The sequence below is a fragment of the Citrus clementina genome, unplaced genomic scaffold (assembly GCF_000493195.1).
Source record: "Citrus clementina cultivar Clemenules unplaced genomic scaffold, Citrus_clementina_v1.0 scaffold_3, whole genome shotgun sequence".
Lineage (NCBI taxonomy): Eukaryota > Viridiplantae > Streptophyta > Magnoliopsida > Sapindales > Rutaceae > Citrus > Citrus x clementina.
The window spans coordinates 44,791,497-44,812,212 of record NW_006262339.1 but is presented as its reverse complement, the minus strand read 5'-3'; the positions used below and the strand labels follow the sequence as shown (position 1 = coordinate 44,812,212).

The 20,716-nt window shown below is 34.9% G+C and overlaps 1 protein-coding gene across 3 annotated transcripts; it reads left to right on the top strand.

Annotated features, from left to right (window-relative positions):
• Positions 1-2,820: 2,820 nt before the first annotated feature.
• On the top strand, positions 2,821-18,573 carry LOC18048816 (protein HUA2-LIKE 2). Of its 3 annotated transcripts, XM_024189542.1 has the most exons (16): positions 2,821-3,277; positions 3,973-4,049; positions 7,854-9,875; positions 10,188-10,653; positions 11,952-12,060; positions 12,200-12,312; positions 12,405-12,592; positions 12,674-13,100; positions 13,255-13,702; positions 13,800-13,970; positions 16,101-16,177; positions 16,298-16,374; positions 16,515-16,576; positions 16,944-17,062; positions 17,992-18,159; positions 18,265-18,573. In XM_024189542.1, the coding sequence occupies exons 1-16, from the start codon at positions 3,155-3,157 to the stop codon at positions 18,295-18,297; spliced, it is 4,680 nt and encodes a 1,559-aa protein (XP_024045310.1). In that variant the 5' UTR covers positions 2,821-3,154; the 3' UTR covers positions 18,298-18,573. The 3 variants fall into 3 exon arrangements, with proteins under 3 accessions (XP_024045310.1, XP_024045309.1, XP_006444128.2); XM_024189541.1 differs by lacking the exons at positions 16,101-16,177; positions 16,298-16,374; positions 16,515-16,576; ... (1 more) ...; positions 17,992-18,159; positions 18,265-18,573 and adding exons at positions 14,249-14,302; positions 14,535-14,764 and having other exon boundaries at positions 11,952-12,051; XM_006444065.2 differs by lacking the exons at positions 16,101-16,177; positions 16,298-16,374; positions 16,515-16,576; ... (1 more) ...; positions 17,992-18,159; positions 18,265-18,573 and adding exons at positions 14,249-14,302; positions 14,535-14,764.
• Positions 18,574-20,716: the final 2,143 nt, after the last annotated feature.

The following is a 20,716-nucleotide window of genomic DNA, read 5'->3' as shown; positions in this document are numbered from 1 at the left end:
ACTGATATTTTGATAGTTTATATGATTTTCTATATTAAACTACGTGAGAAAAGAGAATCATAAAGTGTATATGTTACAAAATTTATGTATAATGGCTTGAATATTTATATGCTCCTGAAGTAGCAAATTAAGAGTTTCAAAAGATGATAAATAGGATATCTTTCTCTTTGTTTCCTTTTGTTTGGTTCTTAAAATCATCATCAATCTCTAACAATCCACAAATTTCATTTGATGGAGTGAATGGTTCTTAATTGATTAACAAGGAAATATAACTTTTCAAAGTTATGATGGCCAAAGGTCTTATCATTTGATATAAAAAATCAAATGTGAAAATTACACCCTCATAAGTGGGATAGACTCGGAATTAATATTTGGTGATAGGCCCCAAGTTCAAATCCAACATCTTCACTAATTTGGCTTAACAAGACTAAATGCATGAATAAATAGAACTTCACATGAATTTCAATCAAGGAGTCATGGATTCTTTTGATGATTCCATATTCTATCGAGACAAAGAAAATTACGATGAATTGCAAATATTTGTGAAATTGAGAAAACCATGAATATAATATGATTGTGGCTGGTATACATGGTGTCATTGAATGATGAAATAGTCATACAAGTAAACATATGAATGCTTGAAACATGTGATAGATTAATTGATGCAAATACTTTAATTCTTGCAAAGTCGAAGCGAAATAATTCGATGCTTTTGAACGGACCATGCTTGCATGTATAGCAAAACATTTTAATCTATATTAATTATTGAATATATTTGAACTATATTAAATTATGGAATATAATATCGCTAGAGAGGCATGATATACTAATTAGAAATTGATTATCAAATGCCCGTGAAAAGGTCAATAGTGAGAAATAAAGAGATTCAAATTGCCTTATAAGATACATGCATACAATTTAAGAAAGAGAGATCTTTAACCCTTACAAAGTATAAGTATTAGAAACTTTAAAAGATCTCATTGGGACATATATTAAAAAAAATAAAAACATTTAATCGATGGCATGCTAGTGCTTAGCGCAAGAGAAAATTTGAAATTGACATAAGATTGTTGTCAATAAAAACTTAGTTGTTGTGATAAAAGCTTCAAGATCCTAAATTATAAAATGTGAAGATCATCAAATCATATAATTGGCTAAAATTGTAAAATATTTGCATCTATAGTCAAGAGGCTAGAGAATGTAAAGTTGATTAGTAAAATTTGAAGAGTTTTGGACTTGTAATCCATACACCTGAAGTATAAAATTCATTACTAAAATATGAATTTGAACTATAGCATGTCAAATTTAAATTGAAGAATTTCTTTACTTATCTTAAAATAATAAAATGCTCGAGAGAAGTAATTGAAGTACTAAATCAAAAAGATTGCACCTTATGTATTCTTCATAGATCTATAATCATATTTGTGTACATTATAACAATTTAGACTTATAAAATATAATCACTTCAGTAATGATTTTTTGTAAGTGGGATATGCCATTATCCATTTTGCTGCAATTTTAATAAAAACTAAAGCTTAAATTTGTAATTTTTACAAAATATGTTGATGATTTCATCATAAAAAGACTTATGAAGAGTTTATGAATTTACTTCTTTTAAAAATAAAATTCAAGATGAAAATTTTTGAAATGAAAGAATTTCTTTCAATTTATGAATTAAAATTTATCAAGTGGAATGCTGATATTATAAAAATAACAAAAGTATTTCATGTTAAAAAATTGTTATATTTTAAAATATAATGTACATGTCTTGGTCCTGAAGTGCCATATTTTATTCAAACCAGTGTCTAAAAAGATAATGAAAAAGTTGCATCATTGCAAATTAAAATATATTTATCATTAACTTGAAAACTATCAAAAGAGTCTGAAAACTATATTGTACTTTTTTCTTCATATTGATGCTAAAACTTGGTTTTATTCGAGAAGATCGACAAAATTATGAAGATATATGTACGACGATATTCTTCAATCAAGATGATGGTGCCTTTGATTTATTAAATGTTTTCAAGTTTTTAAAGGATAGTGTTGACACTGTATATCATTTCATCAAATTATTATTACAATAAAATGTGATCATTGAAGCACACATGTCACTTTGATGGGGAGTGTAATTATTGAAGGGAGTTATTGATACGAAGGGACATATGAAATCATGCCCAATACTTTTTTTTTCATTCATTAGGTTTTTATCTCATTGAGTTTTTTTTAATGAGGTTTTAATGAAGTAATTTGTATTTTCTTACAATATAAATGAATAGTATATCTTTTTCAATCGCTATTTCTTTTTTTTTTTAGGGTTTTTACTAGCAAAACTGTTAATAAGGCATATTTTTTGTAAGATAAACATTCAAGGGAAGGGTTATAAAACACTTATTGTGTATGTGAATATTCATCAAAGTAAACTTTTATCTCTCCACAAGCAAACTCTAATCTTCTTATAATTCCCATTAACTCCTTAATTTGAGAATTATTATCTCTTTTAATTTTAATATATTATTCATCATTTTTTATGATTGTATCACTAGAGAAGGAGGCATCTACTCCTTCTTTAAATATATATGTGGTTAAATAAAATTTATCTCAAGACATTATATCTTTTATTTACTTTCTTTCTTTCTCTTACTATACTATGGTGATATTGGTAAATAATTTTATCGGAAACAATTTTTTTTGAAAATGAATCTACATTGTGCGCACGTTAGCGGATATCCCACCACCCGGCGGTGTTAACCTACGCCGCAGCTCACTTTAGCCAAGCCCCCACCGATCCATTTCAATATCTGTCAATTCTCGTTTGTGATTGTGCGTGAATACCCTTCTTCAACCACGATAACCCCCCACCCCCAATATTTACACATAAACAGTCAAGACACTCACATTAACATACACAGTCGCTTGCTTGCTCCTACATAAATTAGGGTTTTGAGATACTCATCCCTCTCTTTTCCAGCGATTTGTGCGTTTCAATGCCTGCAAATTTCATTGCCAAATCGTGCCTCGAGAACCCTAGACAGAGCCAAATAGCTCCTTCGCGTGAGCAATTTTGGCGTGTTTATCTCAGTCCGTCTGTTTTGTTATAGCCTCAACTCGTTTGTTGCCGTAGAATTTTATCGATTGAGTGTGGTGCAATTCTCCGATGGCGCCGAGTCGGAGAAAAGGAGCGAGCAAAGCCGCGGCCGCGGCCGCCGCTCGTCGCCAGTGGAAGGTCGGCGATCTCGTGCTTGCCAAAGTCAAAGGATTCCCCGCTTGGCCTGCCACGGTATGCAACGCATCATATATCTCTTTTTGTTTACATGATTAATTTCAACAACCAAAAGATTGTTCTTTAAGTGATTGTTAGTTCAAGAATATGCATTTAGTTAGGGTTTTCCTGGTTTGGTTTGAGCGTACGGTCTGGGCTTGCTGGGTTGATCTTTATTAGGGATTTTGTTAATTGGGTGTGCTTCTCGGTCTGTATTGAAGTTTAATTTCTTGCCCATTGTTAATTGATTCTTTTCCTAACTGTAATTGGTATTTGCATGTTCTTGTGATAGGACTTATATTTTCAGTGGACTGTTTGATCGATATAATTTTTATTTGTTGGGTCAGTTTTTGTGGTTATTTTTGAGATTATTTGATGAATCAGCTTTAGAACTCCCAAACCCTAGTACCTAAAAAAAAAAATTACAGAGCCATTTGTTTATATCTCATTAAAATGAGGGCTTCCAGAGGAATCTATTTATTCTTTTTTCTGGTTAAGTCGAAAATTGAGTTAAATTCTATGGGTATTTTATTTTTTTCTCTCTTTATGCTATTGAAATGCTTCTGGTACCCAAAAGAAGTTTATTCTTTAGCATGTAGTACTTTCAGTTTTACAAACTGAAGTCTTGAAGTCACAATTTTTTACTTTTTTCAAAAATTGCTTTGATTTTTGGTTGGTTGACCATTGCCTTTTTTTTTTTTTTTTAATGGCAGGTAAGTGAGCCGGAAAAGTGGGGCTATTCAGCGGATTGGAAGAAAGTACTAGTCTTCTTTTTTGGAACACAACAAATGTGAGTGCTCAGCTATATTGGGGTGTTTTGTCCTAAACTATTTTACACATGATTGTGAATCATATTCGTTTTGGTTCCTTCAAGTTAATTGATTGCTTAGTTACAATATGATGCATTCATATGGGTTAATTGATATCTAGGCATTTCATATACACCCATTTCTATTGGTTGGTTTTATATTTTCTCTCTATATGTTACTGATTATTCAATGGGAGTATGATTGTGGATCATGCTTTATGTGGTGCATAGTTGTTTTCTGTAAACACTTGTGTGCGTATATAGTAAAGCCCTCTTGTGTTCTGAACACGTCGGCTTTTGCTAGATGAGAAAAAAGTGCTGAAAGGATTTTGGAGTTGTATTTTGGCTATTTTATGGGTTATTTAGCTAGAAAGGAACAAAAAATGCTTGGGATAGAGCTCAGTTCTTAGCATCTGTTCATATATTTGATGATTTGGAAGTTCTTTTTTTTCAATTTATTTTATTTTATTTTCTTATGTGTGGAATGTCTTTACCTTCATTGAAGTTGTTGATTCTGTTTAGTCCATAGAAGCTTTCTTTTTCAAGATGTTCTCTTAATTGTAAATTCTTGGGTGTAGTCAAGGCTGGTGGGCAACTTTTTCACCTTTTGTGAATCTTTCTTTTTTCAATACGTTGTTCTTAGCTTGTATCCCTATAAACCTGAATGCCTATTCTTGAGCAGTCATTGGATATTTTTTCTTGTTTTTTCTTAAAACTCAATCAAATGGTGGTTGAATAAAATAAATGATGGAAAGATTAGCATCCCTTGGTACACTTTACCTTCTAATTTGTTTGATTTATGGCACCATAAGGCTAGTCCTTAGTTACAATTTCTTATAATCCTGTTTATTACTTTAGGAATTTTGTGGGAATTACCAAGATTTTTGTGCATTCAATTCCTATGTAGATTTTATTTTTGGACATGTGATTGAGGTGTTTTGGCAGATTATTGTTGAAGCATTATGTTGCATTGGTTCTAAGGTCTCCCTTGGCTTTTGCATCTTGAAGGTGCCTTCATTGCCCTTTTTTAATTTGTTGTCTGTTTTATGATGCTGCTTTTAGAACAGCATTTTAGAAACACATAATTCATTCAGTAGAACTAGTATTATGTCAAGAATGACTTTTGAGTCTTTTTATGTGTTTTGGGTTTCCTACCAATTGTCTAAACTACAGCTGAAAACGCTATTGCATTTTTTCTTAAGCAGCTGAGTTCCAAATAAGCCACCAGATGTTGAATTTCAAAAATATTATTGTTTTTTGCTTGTTTCTTTTTACAATTTGTTTTTGTTTAATTGACTATGTGACAAGATATCTAAGCAGCCTTTGAATTTTTACGATACTTTGTGTGAATTATCATTGTGATTGACTTATTGAAATGTTTGGACTAGGGAGTGGAGCGTTTTGGCATTGCTATTTGTGAGTGAGATTAGATGTGGGCATTTTTTTTTTTGAAAAGAGATGGCTTGTTGTTGATACAACAAATTTGTGATATAATATGATAGAGATACAGTCATGATGTGACTGTATGCTAATTTATTTCAAATTATTGTAATTAGACTTGCAAAGAGTAGAAAGTTAAATTGGGATGTTGCGTGAGATAAAACAATATTAAACGGGTTTCTTCCATATGCCGGACAGATTTTGAACCAATAAATATCGAATATTCATGTGTCTAACGAGTTGTCTTAGAAGTCTAGAGGCAAGTTAAGTTAGGAAGACAATCCTGCAGCCAAGGAAGGGAATGATTTCATAATATAGTGTTATGGGCATACCTTCATACTCAATTTGATCTGATTGCAATGTTCCCCCCCCCCCCCCCCCCCTGTTTTCAGCAAGATATTTATTTGTTATAGCTAGGAAGTGCAATGATGGAAAGGAATGCTTTTATCTTTGACAAATGATTAAATGATAGATTTATTGACCATTTTATGAAAGCTGAAAGCAATTAAATTGGTCAGTTGAGTTCTTATTTTTGAAAAATTACTCTTTATGTTATGAATCTCTGGGTGGCAAATTTATCACTTACTTGAAGGAGTGTGTGCGTTAGTTGAGTGTGATGCATTCGACAGCTGATGGCTGCAACCTGAGCTACATTTTTTTAATTGTTTTATTTTATTTAGGTTTCATTTGAAGACTGTTAATTTTTAGGTAAATGAGGCCTCCAATTTTGTGCTGGGTTTTGTTGGAAGATTGTAGTTAGATTCTTGTTCATTTCTGCAGGTGCCTTTTTTTTTTTGGGGTGCCCATAACCAAAAACCTAGATTATATTCTTTATTCATAATTTCTTTTGGGCTTCTTTTTCTAGCAAGTGCACTGATCCTATGTTGAAATACACTTCATTTGGAATTTATCCTTGTAAGCAGCTTTGTCAAAGGGGAAAAATAGAACCATGGTTGAGATGTCCAACGGTTATTTAGTCTTTTTGGTTTTTCCACCAGTTGCGTATATGACAGAAATTGCAGATGGTTGCAAAATGTTCTCTTTTTATTGAAATTTCTTGTCTGTTGTGGTCTATTGCACATGAAGGTTTAGGAAGTTTTCTTGTCCTTTCACCTTGACACTTTGTTTGTTCTAGTAAATGCAATAAATTTCATTTGCAAAGTTAATATTTTTCTAAATTATAGAATGTTTTTCAGAATAAGGACGTTATTTCAAATAAGGTTATGGTAAAATACCCAGAAATATTGTCAGCAATGCTTGTGAAACATGAGAAAAATATATTCCCAGCATATGAAAATATTTTTTATCTGACATCAACCATGGGATTTATGATATATTTTTGAAAAGTTTGAGCATTTCATTGCATTGACATTTAATCCTGGGTTCCTCTTTAATATAACTTTGAGTTTCTTATCAAAAAGGATATTTAAATAATGGCAAAACATTAGTACTTGAAAAATATTTAGTATCAAACATCAATTATGGTAAGATATATATTTAGAAGAGAATTTATCTGCATTGATATTTATACACAGGAAAATATTATGTCAGGACTTGGGATTGCCGAAGGGACTCTTTGATATATTTGTAGCCTGCATTCTTGTTGTGTGTGCGGTGACTTTTCTGTTCTTTGCTGTAGGCTGATTTTGTTGGGCTATCACAGTTATAAAGAGATTTTGATGGGCTAGTATGCCTTCTTAGGGAGATTAATTAAAAGTTAAGATTCCTAGTGTGGCAATTTATGTGGCATTAATCTGTAAGATAACAATGACATCTATTTGTTTGCAGGTAGTTTTATATGTATGAACTGTTTTTTCACCATTTTTTTTTGGCTTATCCATTTGTGTTATTGCAAAGTGAGCAGGTGGATTTGTGTTTGTGTTATGTATACTTTTTCTGTATGAGGATTCGCTTAATGCAGCATTCATTATTTTTCATTTAAAAGAAAGGCTGCTTTCATGTTATTATTCATGTTATTACTCCCTTATTGTTCCTATCCAAAAGAAAATTATTGTTCCTATTGTAGTTTTTTTGGTCCTTGAAATAAGTACACTAGTACCTTTTTTCTTTGTATATGAATTTTATTTTTATTTTTTATTTTTGTATCTTTATGGAGTTGTTTGTTCACTTTGTCAGCCACATATCCTGGTGGTAGATTTTTGTTTTATTTATTTATTTTTTGGTGGTGGGGGGATGATGGTGGTTTGATGCTGTTGGTCCTTTTTTTTTTTTTTAAGGATGATTTTAGTTTTTTTTTATTCTTGTCTCTCTCCAAGTGTTTTTACAGTTCTTCTAGGAGCTAAATATTACCTTGTTTCTTAATTTGAATGGATACTTTTCATGCAGAGCCTTCTGCAACCCTGCTGATGTTGAAGCATTTACGGAAGAGAAGAAACAATCTCTTTTGACGAAACGCCAGGGAAGGGGTGCTGATTTTGTTCGTGCAGTGCAGGAGATTATTGACAGTTATGAAAAGTTAAAGAAACAGGACCAAGTTGATTCTAATTCTGGTGATGAGCTCACTGTGGCAAATGGTGGGAATTCAGTGAACTCGATTTCCCACTTGAAGGATCGAACAGAAGCTTCTGAGGCAACTCTTGATTCACAAATGAAACCTTCCAACTCAACTGCTGGTGATGGTCTAAATCTCCCAACTGAGGATTCTCCAGCTGGAAGACAATTGGATGCATTACCAGCTAAAGAGCCATTACCTGAGCAACCTTCTGAAAATTTGGTTGCTAAAGCAACACCTGTTTTAACCACATACTCCTCGAGAAAAAGATCTGGAGGGTCACGATTACAAAGTACTCAGAGAATGGCACCTTCAACTCGAAGGTCGAGAAGCTCGACAATGGTTGAATCCTGTAGATTGCAAAACTTGATGATGCCATATAATAATGAGGGGAAGAATGCTGAGGGCATTTCAGCTAAAAGTATCCTAGATGGATCCCTCATAAGGAATAAACGAACAAGGAAGTCTCCTGATGGCTCTGAATGCAATGATTTGGATTCATCTGCTTTGATGTCAAATGGTAGCATTGAAGATAACAGTTCTGAGATTGTAACAGTTGAATCTGATGCCTTTAGTCTGAATGAAGGCAGCACTGTGGATTCTGGTTGTAAAGTTGAAGACTCTGAGACTGTTCTTGAGTGTTTGGATGGAGATGAGATGTTAAGCAAAAGGCTTGATTTTCAAATAAAGGCCGTTGTTGTTAAGAAGAAAAGAAAACCAAATCGAAAGAGAGTGTGTAATGATGCTGTTGATCCTCCTGCTAGAATTAATACAGCAACAGAAGTGGATGTCAGTACACGTAACACTTGTCATAGTTCAGAAAATACTGGTGGAAATTTGGATGAAAGGGATTTTAAAGAAGATGGAGATGAGCACCTGCCGTTGGTGAAACGAGCCAGGGTGAGAATGGGCAAACCATCATCTGAAGAGGAGTTGAAAAGCTCCTTGCAGACTGAAGAAAAACCCTCCAAGGATACTGCTGTCAATCTTGTGGAGCATATCAGTCCCTCATTAAACAATTATGATGAAGGTTTTACTGAAAAAGGCCCTTCTTTAGTGAAGGAATCAACTGATAGTGTATCACCTTCAAAGGTTTGTAGTGAGGTTTCAGGAAATAGGCCACAGCTTTGGAAGGGGACGACAAATCAATCATTTGGTTGTTCAGCAGATGGTGAAGCTGCTTTACCTCCATCTAAACGCCTTCATCGTGCCTTGGAAGCTATGTCAGCTAATGCAGCTGAAGAAGGCCAAGCATCTGTTCAGGCGTCATCTTTGATAAACACATCTATTAATGGGTGTTGTGTCAATTCCATTTGTAAATGTTCTCATGAGACCGTGGATAGCAGAGAAAGGAGTGGTTCGGGACTCCAGAATGTTCCCACATGTGATCAACTCTCCGAGAATTGTAATAGCCAAAAACAGGAATCTTTTAGAGATGATGTAGGGTCTGTAGACAATGTTGATGGCAAAGATCTTCCTGGGTCGCCTTTTTCTGTTCATACTATTCAAACTGCAGTTCAAACCCAAACTCCAGTAAATATTTTGCCGGATCCTAAAAAAAGACATTCTTCTTTCCAATTGTATCAAAATTCATTGGATCAGTTGTCTTTAAAGGATGAAGGCAGTGCTGAGGATCTTCAGTTGAAAGATAGTAGAGTTGAAAATGTTGATAAAGAGTTCAATACTTCAGCGCTTGTGGAATTGAGTCTGGATCCTGTCTCTGGGGCTGATGAAAGTGTTAAACTTTCTCCTCAAAATGGTTCAAATGAGCTTCAGTACAGTGTACAGGGCATGAGTTATGAGAATTCTGAGTCTTTGAAGTCTCAAATTGATGACAACTGCCATATTAATGCTAGGTAAGTTCGTGGGCCTAATTTTGCTATGGTTATTCTCTAAAGCACTAATACTAGATTCTGTTTGTTCTTTAAAGATTCCCCTCTCCTCACCTCTGAAAGACCGAACTTATTGTATTTCAGGTATATAGTAGTTAATTAACAATGAAATTATTCTCTTTGGTGATAGGACATTGATGGTATTTAAATTTAAACATTAAATTTGTGATTGCTGGCCTTGACTGAATTGTCATTTTTTCTTGTTCGTTATCTGTTAGTGTCATTTTTAGCATCTTTGGCATGAATATCGATATCTTCTTTACATCTTTGTATTAGGTGTGAGGCTGTGGAAGAAATCAAACAAAATGAAAAGCAGAAGGAAATGAGTTCTGTTTCAATTTCTGATGATCATTTGGGTGACAAAGGTGTTGCAAGTGTCCTATTTAGTTCATCTCCTGCTGAGGGAGTGGATTCGCCTGCACGGGTCTCTCCACCCAATACCTCGCTTTGCCATGTCTCCACTTCAGAAAGTGCCAATATTGTTCAAAGCAGTAGCTCTAGTCCCTATGCCCGTTCACAGTATAAGAAGTCCTTAGGGGCACCAGTTGCTGATGAGGGAAAAGTTGACACAACACTGACTCAGAGACCAAAATCTGTTGGAAAGTGGAGCAGTTGTTCAGAAGCACATGCTGCTCTATCTTCCTTTGAGGCTGTCCTTGGATCATTGACTAGGACCAAGGAGAGCATTGGTCGAGCAACACGCATAGCAATCGACTGTGCAAAGTTTGGTGTCTCTTCTAAGGTATAAAATATCATTGTTTACTTTTTTCCATACTTCATTTGATTCACCTTGTTAAAAGTATTAGATCTATAATGTTCATTGATGATGAGGATTGATCTGTGGATAATTACTAAGACCTCAATTTTGTATCTTTACGTAAGATTCATAGTCATTTTAGGTGAATGATATTGATATGCTAAGTAGAAGTTCATAAATGGACAAAATAATATAGTAAAGAACGAGTTTAAGAAATTTTAGGTATTTTAATGCCGTGATAATATTTTCATTTGGTGTTTGTAAGATTTTTAATGCATTTTTTTTTGGTCTTTTTTGGGGGGGGGTGTGGGGGGATTTGTATAAGGTGGCCCTTGTGAATATAATGCTCAGAACTTTTTGTTTAATAGAATTAACATCTAATTTTTGTTCTCTTCTGATATTTTGGCAATTAATTCAATGGAAAAACTATTGGGTTCCATATGTTATAAGCCATATACCAGTTGCCTGATTGGAGATTTTTTTTGTCTGTGAGTGCTTCAAAAGGCAAAACACATTTTCTTTTGATTAGAGTAGGGATCACGAGAGAGTGGATAAGACTGAAAAACCACTAACCAAAACAGATGAATTGCTTGCGGGCTCTTTGCGGGATTGGTTTTTTTTTTTTTTTTTTTTTTTTTTTAAATAACAGAAATGCCAGAACGAGACTGTCAATTTCAGATGGAACTCAAATCTTTCTCCTTTTCAATGCCTTGATGATTTTCTCGCTTCGACATTATTTTGTTTGTGAGCATGGAAGCATTTGCGACCTGAAATGTATGCCTTAGGCAGGACCTCAAAGAAAAGACAAACATTGATAATTTAGTGGTGATCATTAAGTTAGGTGGGGTTTCTGGTTAATGATATTTCTGTTTTGATTTTTTATGTTTGTTGTTGTTTGGAATGATAATATATTTAACACTTTTCATGTGCTGAAGGCGCTATTTATTTTTTGAGACAATGTGCAGAGGACTTTTTCTTTTAATTTATATTTATTATTATTATTATGTGGTTTTGTTGTTTGTCGCTTTGAAATGTCAATAGATATTAAATTTTTGTTTAATTCAGTGTTATTATTCTTTGCATGGTTATGTTGAATGCTTTAGTATGGCCTTACTTTGCACTTTATATGTTTTCTTACTGTCATTCCCTTTTTACAAGTATGAAGTTGTAATATAACATATTCATTATGGAAAGGTGAACTCATGAACTTAAAATGATAATATAGTTTTAATGCAATAATAGACTATTTTCCTTTTTGATATTCTAGTTTTCTGTGTAACCAGGTTGTGGAAATTGTAGCCCGTCATTTGGAAAGTGAGTCTAGCTTATACAGAAGGGTGGATTTGTTTTTCCTTGTGGATTCTATCATGCAGTGTTCTCGAGGTATGAAAGGTAATGTATCAGATGTCTTAATAGTGCAAATACTTAGTAATATGGTAGTTTAATTGCATGATTACTTTGTGATGTGTTTTGTCAATCGCACATGTCTGTTTATATGGGTGTTATGTTGATATTGACTTTGAATACCCAGGTGATGTTAGTGGTATAATACCTTCAGCTATTCTGACGGTTCTGCCAAGGTTACTGTCAGCTGCTGCTCCTCCTGGCAACGTGGCTCAGGAAAATCGTAGGCAGTGTTTGAAGGCAAGTGAGAATGTTTTGTCATTCATTGTCATAGTTTAATAAGTTTATTGTGTTTTGGTTATTTCTTACCCAATTTATGTTCCCTTTTATAGGTTTTGAGACTTTGGCTGGAAAGACGAATCCTGCCAGAATCCATTATTCGCCACCATATGCGTGAACTTGATACCGTTACTTGTTCATCTTCTGCTGTTGCTTATTCTCGCCGCTCATCAAGAACGGAAAGGGCTCTGGATGATCCTGTTAGGGACATGGAGGGTATGCTTGTTGATGAATATGGAAGGTAGCACTTTGTGAACCGTTTTTATAGTCTAAACAATTTAACTGTTTATACTCTTTTACTGATGCATTGCTGTTGCTTCAGCAATTCAAGTTTTCAGCTTCCTGGATTTTGTATGCCCCGCATGCTCAAGGATGATGATGATGGAAGTGATTCTGATGGGGGTAGTTTTGAGGCCGTCACTCCTGAACATAATTCTGAAATCCCTGAAGAACGTGATGCTAATCCTTCAATGAAAAAGCATAGACATATCTTGGAAGAAGTAGATGGTGAGCTTGAAATGGAGGATGTAGCTCCCACTTGTGACAATGAGATGAGTTCAACCGTTTTAGTTGATATTGCCCAGACATCACATGATCAGTTATTGTCTTTTGTCCCTCCTCTTCCGCAAGATGTGCCCCCATCATCACCACCACTGCCATCATCTCCCCCTCCGGTTCTGCCACCACCTCCCTCCATTCCTCATTCATGTGCATTCTCTGACTCCTACTCTAATGGAGCTAGCATGCAGGTATGTGCTATCCTTGTTTGGATTTCTAAACTTTCATGTAAAAGAATATGGATATGAGTGCTAATCCTGTTTGGATTTCTAAACTTCATTTAAAGGAATATGGATATGAGTGTAATCTGTTATTTATTATTATTTTTTTCCCCTACATTTTCAGAATATGCAAAATGATGGGCAACAATCTGTAACCCAGCAGTCAGTTGCCCCAAGAATCAATTCAACGGTGTCCACCAATGCAGTTCATTATCATGCTTCTGAATGTAGAGATCATCAGATGCCAATGCAGATGCCTGAGTCTACCAGCTCTTTTGGCTGTTACTCGATGTGTCCGTCAAATAATTTTCAACAAACTGATGGCCCTAGGTTCCATAACAAACCATACCCTCCACGTCCACCACATGCTCCACAGTCAAATCATTTTTCATATGTTCAGGCAAGTCAAAGTGCCAAGTCCCGGAGGGAGGCTCCACACCCTTCAAACTCCCACAGGTTCCACCCTCATCCAAATTTTGATGGGGGGAACTTTTACAATAACCATGATAGAATGAAACCGGGTCCATATGAACACCGAGAGAGCTGGAGGTTTTCTGCACCCTCATTTTCTGGTAAGGTCCCTCCATTGAAGTCTATTTCACTAGGAATGATAGCAGGTTTAGCTCTGTTCTCTGGTTACATTGTGAATATTCATCTCTCTGCATCCAGGTCCAAGATATCCTGACGAAGCCAGAGAATGTTATCCATCTGGCTCATATGGTGGTCCACTGCGTGAGCCACCAAGATACTCAAACCGAGGGTGGGCATATCCTCCCAGGCCAATGAATCACAGACACATGAGACCACCTTCTGGAGGTGCAGTTCCAGTTGGAATAAGAGGTGTGTAATCTTTATATTAGATTATCTTCATAAAGAAAACCAAAAATGTTTGTTATTGGCTGTTTGTGAAGTTTCTATCTGTTGCTGGATTTGTTCTTGCAATGTCATTGAAGTAATCAGTAATTCAGTTAGGAGTTAGCAGTTGATCTGCTGTAGTTGGTAGGTACATGCAAGTGTTAATATTACAAAACTTAGAGAGGCTAAGTGCAAAATTTAGAGGGGCTAAGTGTATTTTATTTATTCATTGATTTTTTAAAAACTTTTTTCTGCTGTTTCAGCTCCAGGCGCTTGGCGGCCAAGGTGAAAAAGTATTTATGAAACGTGAGGGATCGGTATGTCATTGTTAATAATTGAACTGATTCTTCATGTCATGGAATGGCTGAATTGTATGCAACGGGACATGCACCTCGTGTGAAACAGAGGGCTGCAATCGCCAATTACATAGAATTCGAATTTGAGAGCTATAACCCATGCTAGTGGATGGGCATTATTAAATAAAGTTAAATACATCTAATAAGATGCCATATTAACTTATGGAATTATGTCTGCTTTGCACTATTTTAGGTACGGCCACCAATATTTTTGATCTGGGTTATTGCGGCTTGTTGAAACAGAGAGACTCTCTTTGCTGGACAAGTAATAGAAACTTCAGCTGAGCCCAAGGGCCAGAGGAGCAGCATGCTGGTGACATGCTGGGTTGTATATATAAATATGTATACTATAAACCCATCTGCAAAAGGAGAGGGGAGGGCGGTCAGAATTGTCTGTGGTAACTATAGAGAGCTTTTTTTTTTGTTTTTTTTTTGGGTGGGGGGGAGGGCAGCTGTGATTAATTCTAGGATATTGTCTAATAATCAGTTTTAGGCTCGTTTTATTCTTGGAAGCCGGACCATTATAGGATTTCTATCATAATTTTAACATTGGGGGTTGGGGGGCTAATGTCGGTTCCGCTATTTTGCTGTAAACAGTTGGTTGTTCATACATTTGAAATTCTATTTCACCGGTTTTGTTAGTTTAAATTAGAATTTAGATTAGATGCTTGAATGTCTCGTGTGTGTGTGTGTGTGTGTGTGTGTGTGTGTACACAGCCAGCCTTACTGTTATAATCATGTTGTGTTTTTTGAATAGTTATTATTATTCAGCAATTTTGTTAATGTAAAGGAAGGACATACGCACACATGTTAAGTTTCGAACTGTATTATTAGCTGCATTAAGCTGGCTTTCAAATATGTATGACCCTATTTCATGAAAGAGTTGGGTGAAGGTGGGGTTGTAATACGGATATAGCGGGCATAAACAACGTAGTGGGGAGACCCGGATAATCAATGGTATGTATGCAACTTGGAGCCAATCAGAAGAAGGAAAAAAGGAAAAATAATGGACGGCGGATATTTGACGTCATAGAATAGAAGAGTTGCAATGAGCGGAGTTCAAGACGCGTAATTGAGAACATGTTTTAATAGCGTAGAAAAAATTTAAAAACCTAAATTGTTGAGTCCACCAAAAGTGGGGTGGATGATTCTAGAGAAGTGGAGACAGAAATGAAACACAGAGATACATGTGTGTGCGCGTGTTTGGAAGTATTTTGTAGATGTCGTTATGTACTACTAGAACGGGAAGGCGGCAAGGCGCGCGCTAAATTTAGATAACACGAGTAACAACAGATTGTCCAGCCAAGCAGTGAAAAATCGACCAACTTACCGGATCAGTTATGGATTAATAATATTTTATTATTTATATAACTCATCTCAGCGACAGCGCATTTGCTTTGATGATTTCAAAGAAGTTTCTTATTATTATATTATTATTATTCCCAGCAAAATACGGCGTTAGAAGATAGATTCAGAAATTTTATATATATATTATGCATTTATAATAGGAACGCAAATGTCAATTAACTACAGTGTGAAATTAACAATAAATAATAATAATAATAATAACTGTCCTGGAACAGTAGTTGAAGGTAAAAAAATCAATTTGACAAAAAAAAAAAAAAAAAAAAAACCGATACCCGACTGGTAAGGCAATTTCAGTCACGGCCGTTCGGTAAATTAATTTAATTGTTATCCCAACTCCAATTTCGAAATTTGAACCCCCTAAAGGGAGGTGAGATAAGAAAGCACAGGACAGCACGGCATAGCGAAACAAAGCAAATGGGTGCTTCAGAATCAGTCCCACAGAAATCAATCTACGAGTTCACTGTCAAGGTATTTCATTTCTTCTTCCGTTGTTTAGATTTTGAGTTTATTGGATGATTTTTCAGAATATATATATAAAAAAAAAATCAAATGGGTGGGGGGGGGGGGGGGGGGTTTGGTTTGGAGCAGGATAGCAAGGGCAAGGACGTGGACCTTAGCATTTACAAAGGCAAGGTTCTTTTGATTGTTAACGTTGCCTCCAAATGGTTCGTCTCTTTCTCTTTCTGGGTGTTTTTTTTATTTTTTATTTTTATGATTTGATATTTTTCTTTCCTTTAATTATATCTGATATTTTTTTTTATTTTTTTGGTTTTGCCTCCTTTGGTGATGTTTTCCTTTGAATCAGTGGTTTTACGGATTCAAATTACTCCCAGTTGACTGATCTTTATAACAAATACAAGCATAAAGGTCACTTCTTTTTCCCTTCTGTTATTGTTTCGTCATCTTCAATATGTCTATTATTTTCTTTTACTGTTTCTTATTTCAAGTGCTTCATTCTATTTTAATTTCCTTATTTCTTTTCAAACCAACTCCAGTTTTCTGATATGCCCTTGACCCTGGGGTGCCTACTGTAGGTTCTATTCTGTTCATGTCTTTTGTCCTTGCCATGAACTAATCCTAACGTTAATTAATTTGTTTCTTCATTGCTTTTCTGATTTTCTACTTATTAATTTGAACCTTTTTTATTTGCATATTATGCTGCTGCTTAATGTTTTTTATTTTCTTTGCTTTCGAAAATCTTCTTCCCAATTTATTTTTTCTCCTATCATTTCAGGTTTGGAGATCTTGGCATTTCCGTGCAACCAATTTTTGAAGCAAGAGCCTGGGACAAGTCAGGAGGCTCACGAATTTGCATGTACTAGATACAAGGCTGAATATCCAATCTTTCAAAAGGTACACTATCTGGTTTTTTGCCTCCTGTGGCTCTCAATCTTGTCTTGTTTCCAAAATAAACATTTTTCTTTTGAAGGTCCTTGATATAGTTATAGAATTATTTGATGACTAATCATTAAATTCTTTATTGGGATTTGATTCTTTTTTTTTTTTTTTTCCCTTTCCCTTCTGAGGATGTTCTGTTTTTGTTAATGACTTGCAAACTGTTTTTTTTTCTTGTTCTGAAGTCTGTTATTTGAGTATGTGCTAAATGTGTTGGTAAAACATTGTTGTTTCTGGTGAGCAATGATTCACTAAAAGCCCAATGATCAAACCTTACTCTGAAGTGGGGACTAGAAAAAGTCTCTTTGCCTTTAAAGCATATCAAAATTTTATTTGATGGAAGAACAAGTAGTTGGTTCATAATGAAATCCATTCAACTTTTGCATCAGAGAAGAGGTTCTAATTATGCCAAATCACGAGAGTTACAGTAGTCATGAGTTTTCACCTTGAAACTTTTGGTATGTCTACTGTCGAAAATGTATTATGATTTTAGTTGATTTCATCTTTTGTTAGTTACAAGTTCAGCAGTTAGTATTTCCTTCTACATTGTTGACAACTAATTTTCTACTTCAGATCTAGAAAATTGAATTCTCTTATTCATTCTTTCTGGCTGATGTTGGCCTTTAGTGAGGAAAAAGCTCAATCATTGTTTTTTCAAGAAAGTCTACTGTTTTTGCCATATCTCTTATTAGGTTAAAGTATTTCCAGATATGTAAAAGGCTTTTCACTTCACCGTATGTTATTATATAAAACTTTAGCTAGTTTGTACACCGATAGCTGTATTTTCTGCACTTACTCTTCAAGTCTGTTTAGTGCTCTATTCTTTGTCAGAAAGTACCTCTGTTTTCTGGTAATTGATATAATATGTTCATTTCCATAATGTTTAGGTACGCGTCAATGGTCCAAATGCGGAACCTCTATATAAATTTCTCAAAGCAAGTAAAACTGGATACTTTGGGTCCAGAATAAAGTGGAACTTCACCAAGTTTTTAGTTGATACAGAAGGAAATGTCATCGGGCGTTATAGCCCAACCACTTCTCCGATGGCAATTGAGGTACTCCGTTTTTGTTTATATTTTGTGCAACCGATATTCATGACATTATTCTTCTTGTTCTTTTAAGTAGCTAGTTTTTGTCTGCCTTTTGGTGTTTGGGCACAGGGTGACATAAAGAATGCACTGGGAGATGTTTAGGAGATTTCTGGGTGACTAGTCATTCCTGTGCAAGACATGATATAATAGTGTATGTACAATGAGTGTTGTAGCTGTTTTGATTGTCCTATATTTTCTGTTTTATCACTATGTTTTAATTATTTAACTTTTTTTTTTTGTTTTTATTTATTCCGAGAGCAAAATATGTGTCTAGAGTATAATGTAATCGATTTATTTCTGTATTTCGGTACTCTCAGATTGTAAAGACTAGTAGTTTTGTAGATATTAATATTATTATTGTTGTTTGTTTTAACTGAATTGAGGTGATTTGGAAGGTGAGTTGAAGTGATTTAAGAGGTGAATTGAGGTGTCTTAGGAGGTGAACTGAGGTATTCCGAGTTTAAAATAATATGGAGAGCTCTGTGGGGTTAATTTAGGGGGTTGATATGGGGAGCTCAAGAGCACTCAGGGTATAGCTTTGGTGAACTTGAGGATAGCTCTGGAGAGCAAGCCTCGTGGTATAACTCAGGTGAACTCATAAAGAAAATGCAATTTAGGCAATAAAACCATTATAATAAGTAGAAAATAAGCATAAATAATAAAGAACACATAAGATCTTATGTGGTTCGGTCATTTGGCCTACATCCACGGGAGTAGTTAATCTCCAATCTACTATATATATGAAGTATTGCATGATTTACTTTACAATACCAGCAAAATCTTATTAAAGGTTAGTGATAATGAATAATAACACGAGAGAGGCGAGGGTCTTATGAAGATTAGAGAGTTTTCTAAGATAAGAGTAAGGGAAAAGTTTCTTTGAGAAATGAGATGGCCAAAATCTTTCATGGAGGTGTAAAAATGGAGGAAGAAGATGAAGCAGCCTCCTAAGAAATTACATCTGAAAAAGATCCCTGTTGTGTTTTCAGCTGAATTTATAGGATTGGTGTCTTAGGGGTAGTTTCGTCTTTTCAACTAAATGGAGATTTTTTATTAGTGTTGCTTTCCTCAAGGGGGGTTATTATTATCTTTTTTTTATTCAGTTGATAGTGACTAAATAAGCTTGGTGAGTAAGTAATTTCTCTATCTTTTATGTAGTACTTGCTCTTCATTACATGGCGGAAGCTGGTGTAGTGGTCCTATTATTTTTTAGGAGAGCAGTAAATGACAGCTGACATGATCCCCTCTTATTGATTTGCTCAAAGAATTTTTATTCTTATTGACTCTTTATTCTTAGTCAAAAAAAAAGAAATTTTATTTTTTTTCTCATAATGGTGCACACTGTTCACATGCTATCTCTGACCAACAATATCCTTTGATGCTAAGCATATTTACAAAAATTGAGAGCATACTGCCATCTCGGTCAAATAAGTTAACTTCACTTCACGGACTTTCTTTACCACGTGTCATTAAGTCATTAGCCGAGATCAGCATTCAAATTTCTCCTTCTTAAACATTGCTGTTATATTTCGGGATAGAGCTTAGTCACTTACCTGCAATCGTGTGGTTGTCAATTCAACTGTTATCCGTGTCCGCTTCCCCTAAAGGCACTATGAAAGCATAATGTAGATTTCCCTAAATCAAGGGAAATGTAAAAGTCAAATACTTGTGTCTTCTTTCTTTCCATTTCATCTACGAAAAAGACTTATTTCGGTCTGTATTAGACGAACTGCTTTGATCCAATAACTTAAAACAGCTACCGAGGCAAGTAGTATATATGATATTAAAATAAACAAAGTTATTGTGACGTAATTGAGATTGGAGGCATCCCACTCCCACCCTATCATATTCAGAAGACGGCTCAGGAAAATCTATCCGACATTTGGGATTTTTATTAAATTTAGGGTTACATACAGATAACGGATGGTTTTACTACCAAGTTGATGAGACGATGATACTTCGATTTTGCCCCACTGTCAGTCTGGTTGGTGGTGGCAACCAATTTGCTTCGCTTTGCCAGCCCTCCAGAAGACTCTTGTTGAAAGTTGATAACGACCCAACCATACACGTGTCACTGACCCAGACCAGAAATTTGATCTCAGGCCTGTTTGGCCTTTTTTTTTTAAATATTTTGTAAATGTTGTTAGCGCTCGCGCTCGCATTTGCATTTTAGTTACCCGTGGGCCGTGGTTGTATAAACAAGATAAGCTCGGCTCCCAATGCAAGAAAAGCATTGAACAATGATGAAATTAATGTTTCATGATTTTTGTTCTTTTTTTTTGGGAAAATTATACTTTCAGTTTGTAATCACAATTCCTTCGGCCGACGTCCCTTTCCGATTGATCACATCCATGCTTCAAATTGAACTAATTAACAGGTGAGACAAACAAATGGTTTGCACTTGCACTGATAGTTACTCTTTTTTTTTTTTAATTACTGATATATATATATAGTACAATCAGATATTTATTAAAATCATTCAGGTCAATTTTATTGTGAATTATTTTATATTGTATATTTA

What these genes read in the sequence shown, in the direction of transcription:
- LOC18048816 (XM_024189542.1), top strand. Translation starts at nt 3,155, where the DNA reads ATGGCGCCGAGTCGGAGAAAAGGAGCGAGCAAAGCCGCGGCCGCGGCC. An exon ending in ATCGTAGGCAGTGTTTGAAG is followed by an intron (nt 12,313 to 12,404) that starts GCAAGTGAGAAT and finishes TCCCTTTTATAG; the next exon opens with GTTTTGAGACTTTGGCTGGA. An exon ending in TAACAAATACAAGCATAAAG is followed by an intron (nt 16,577 to 16,943) that starts GTCACTTCTTTT and finishes CTATCATTTCAG; the next exon opens with GTTTGGAGATCTTGGCATTT.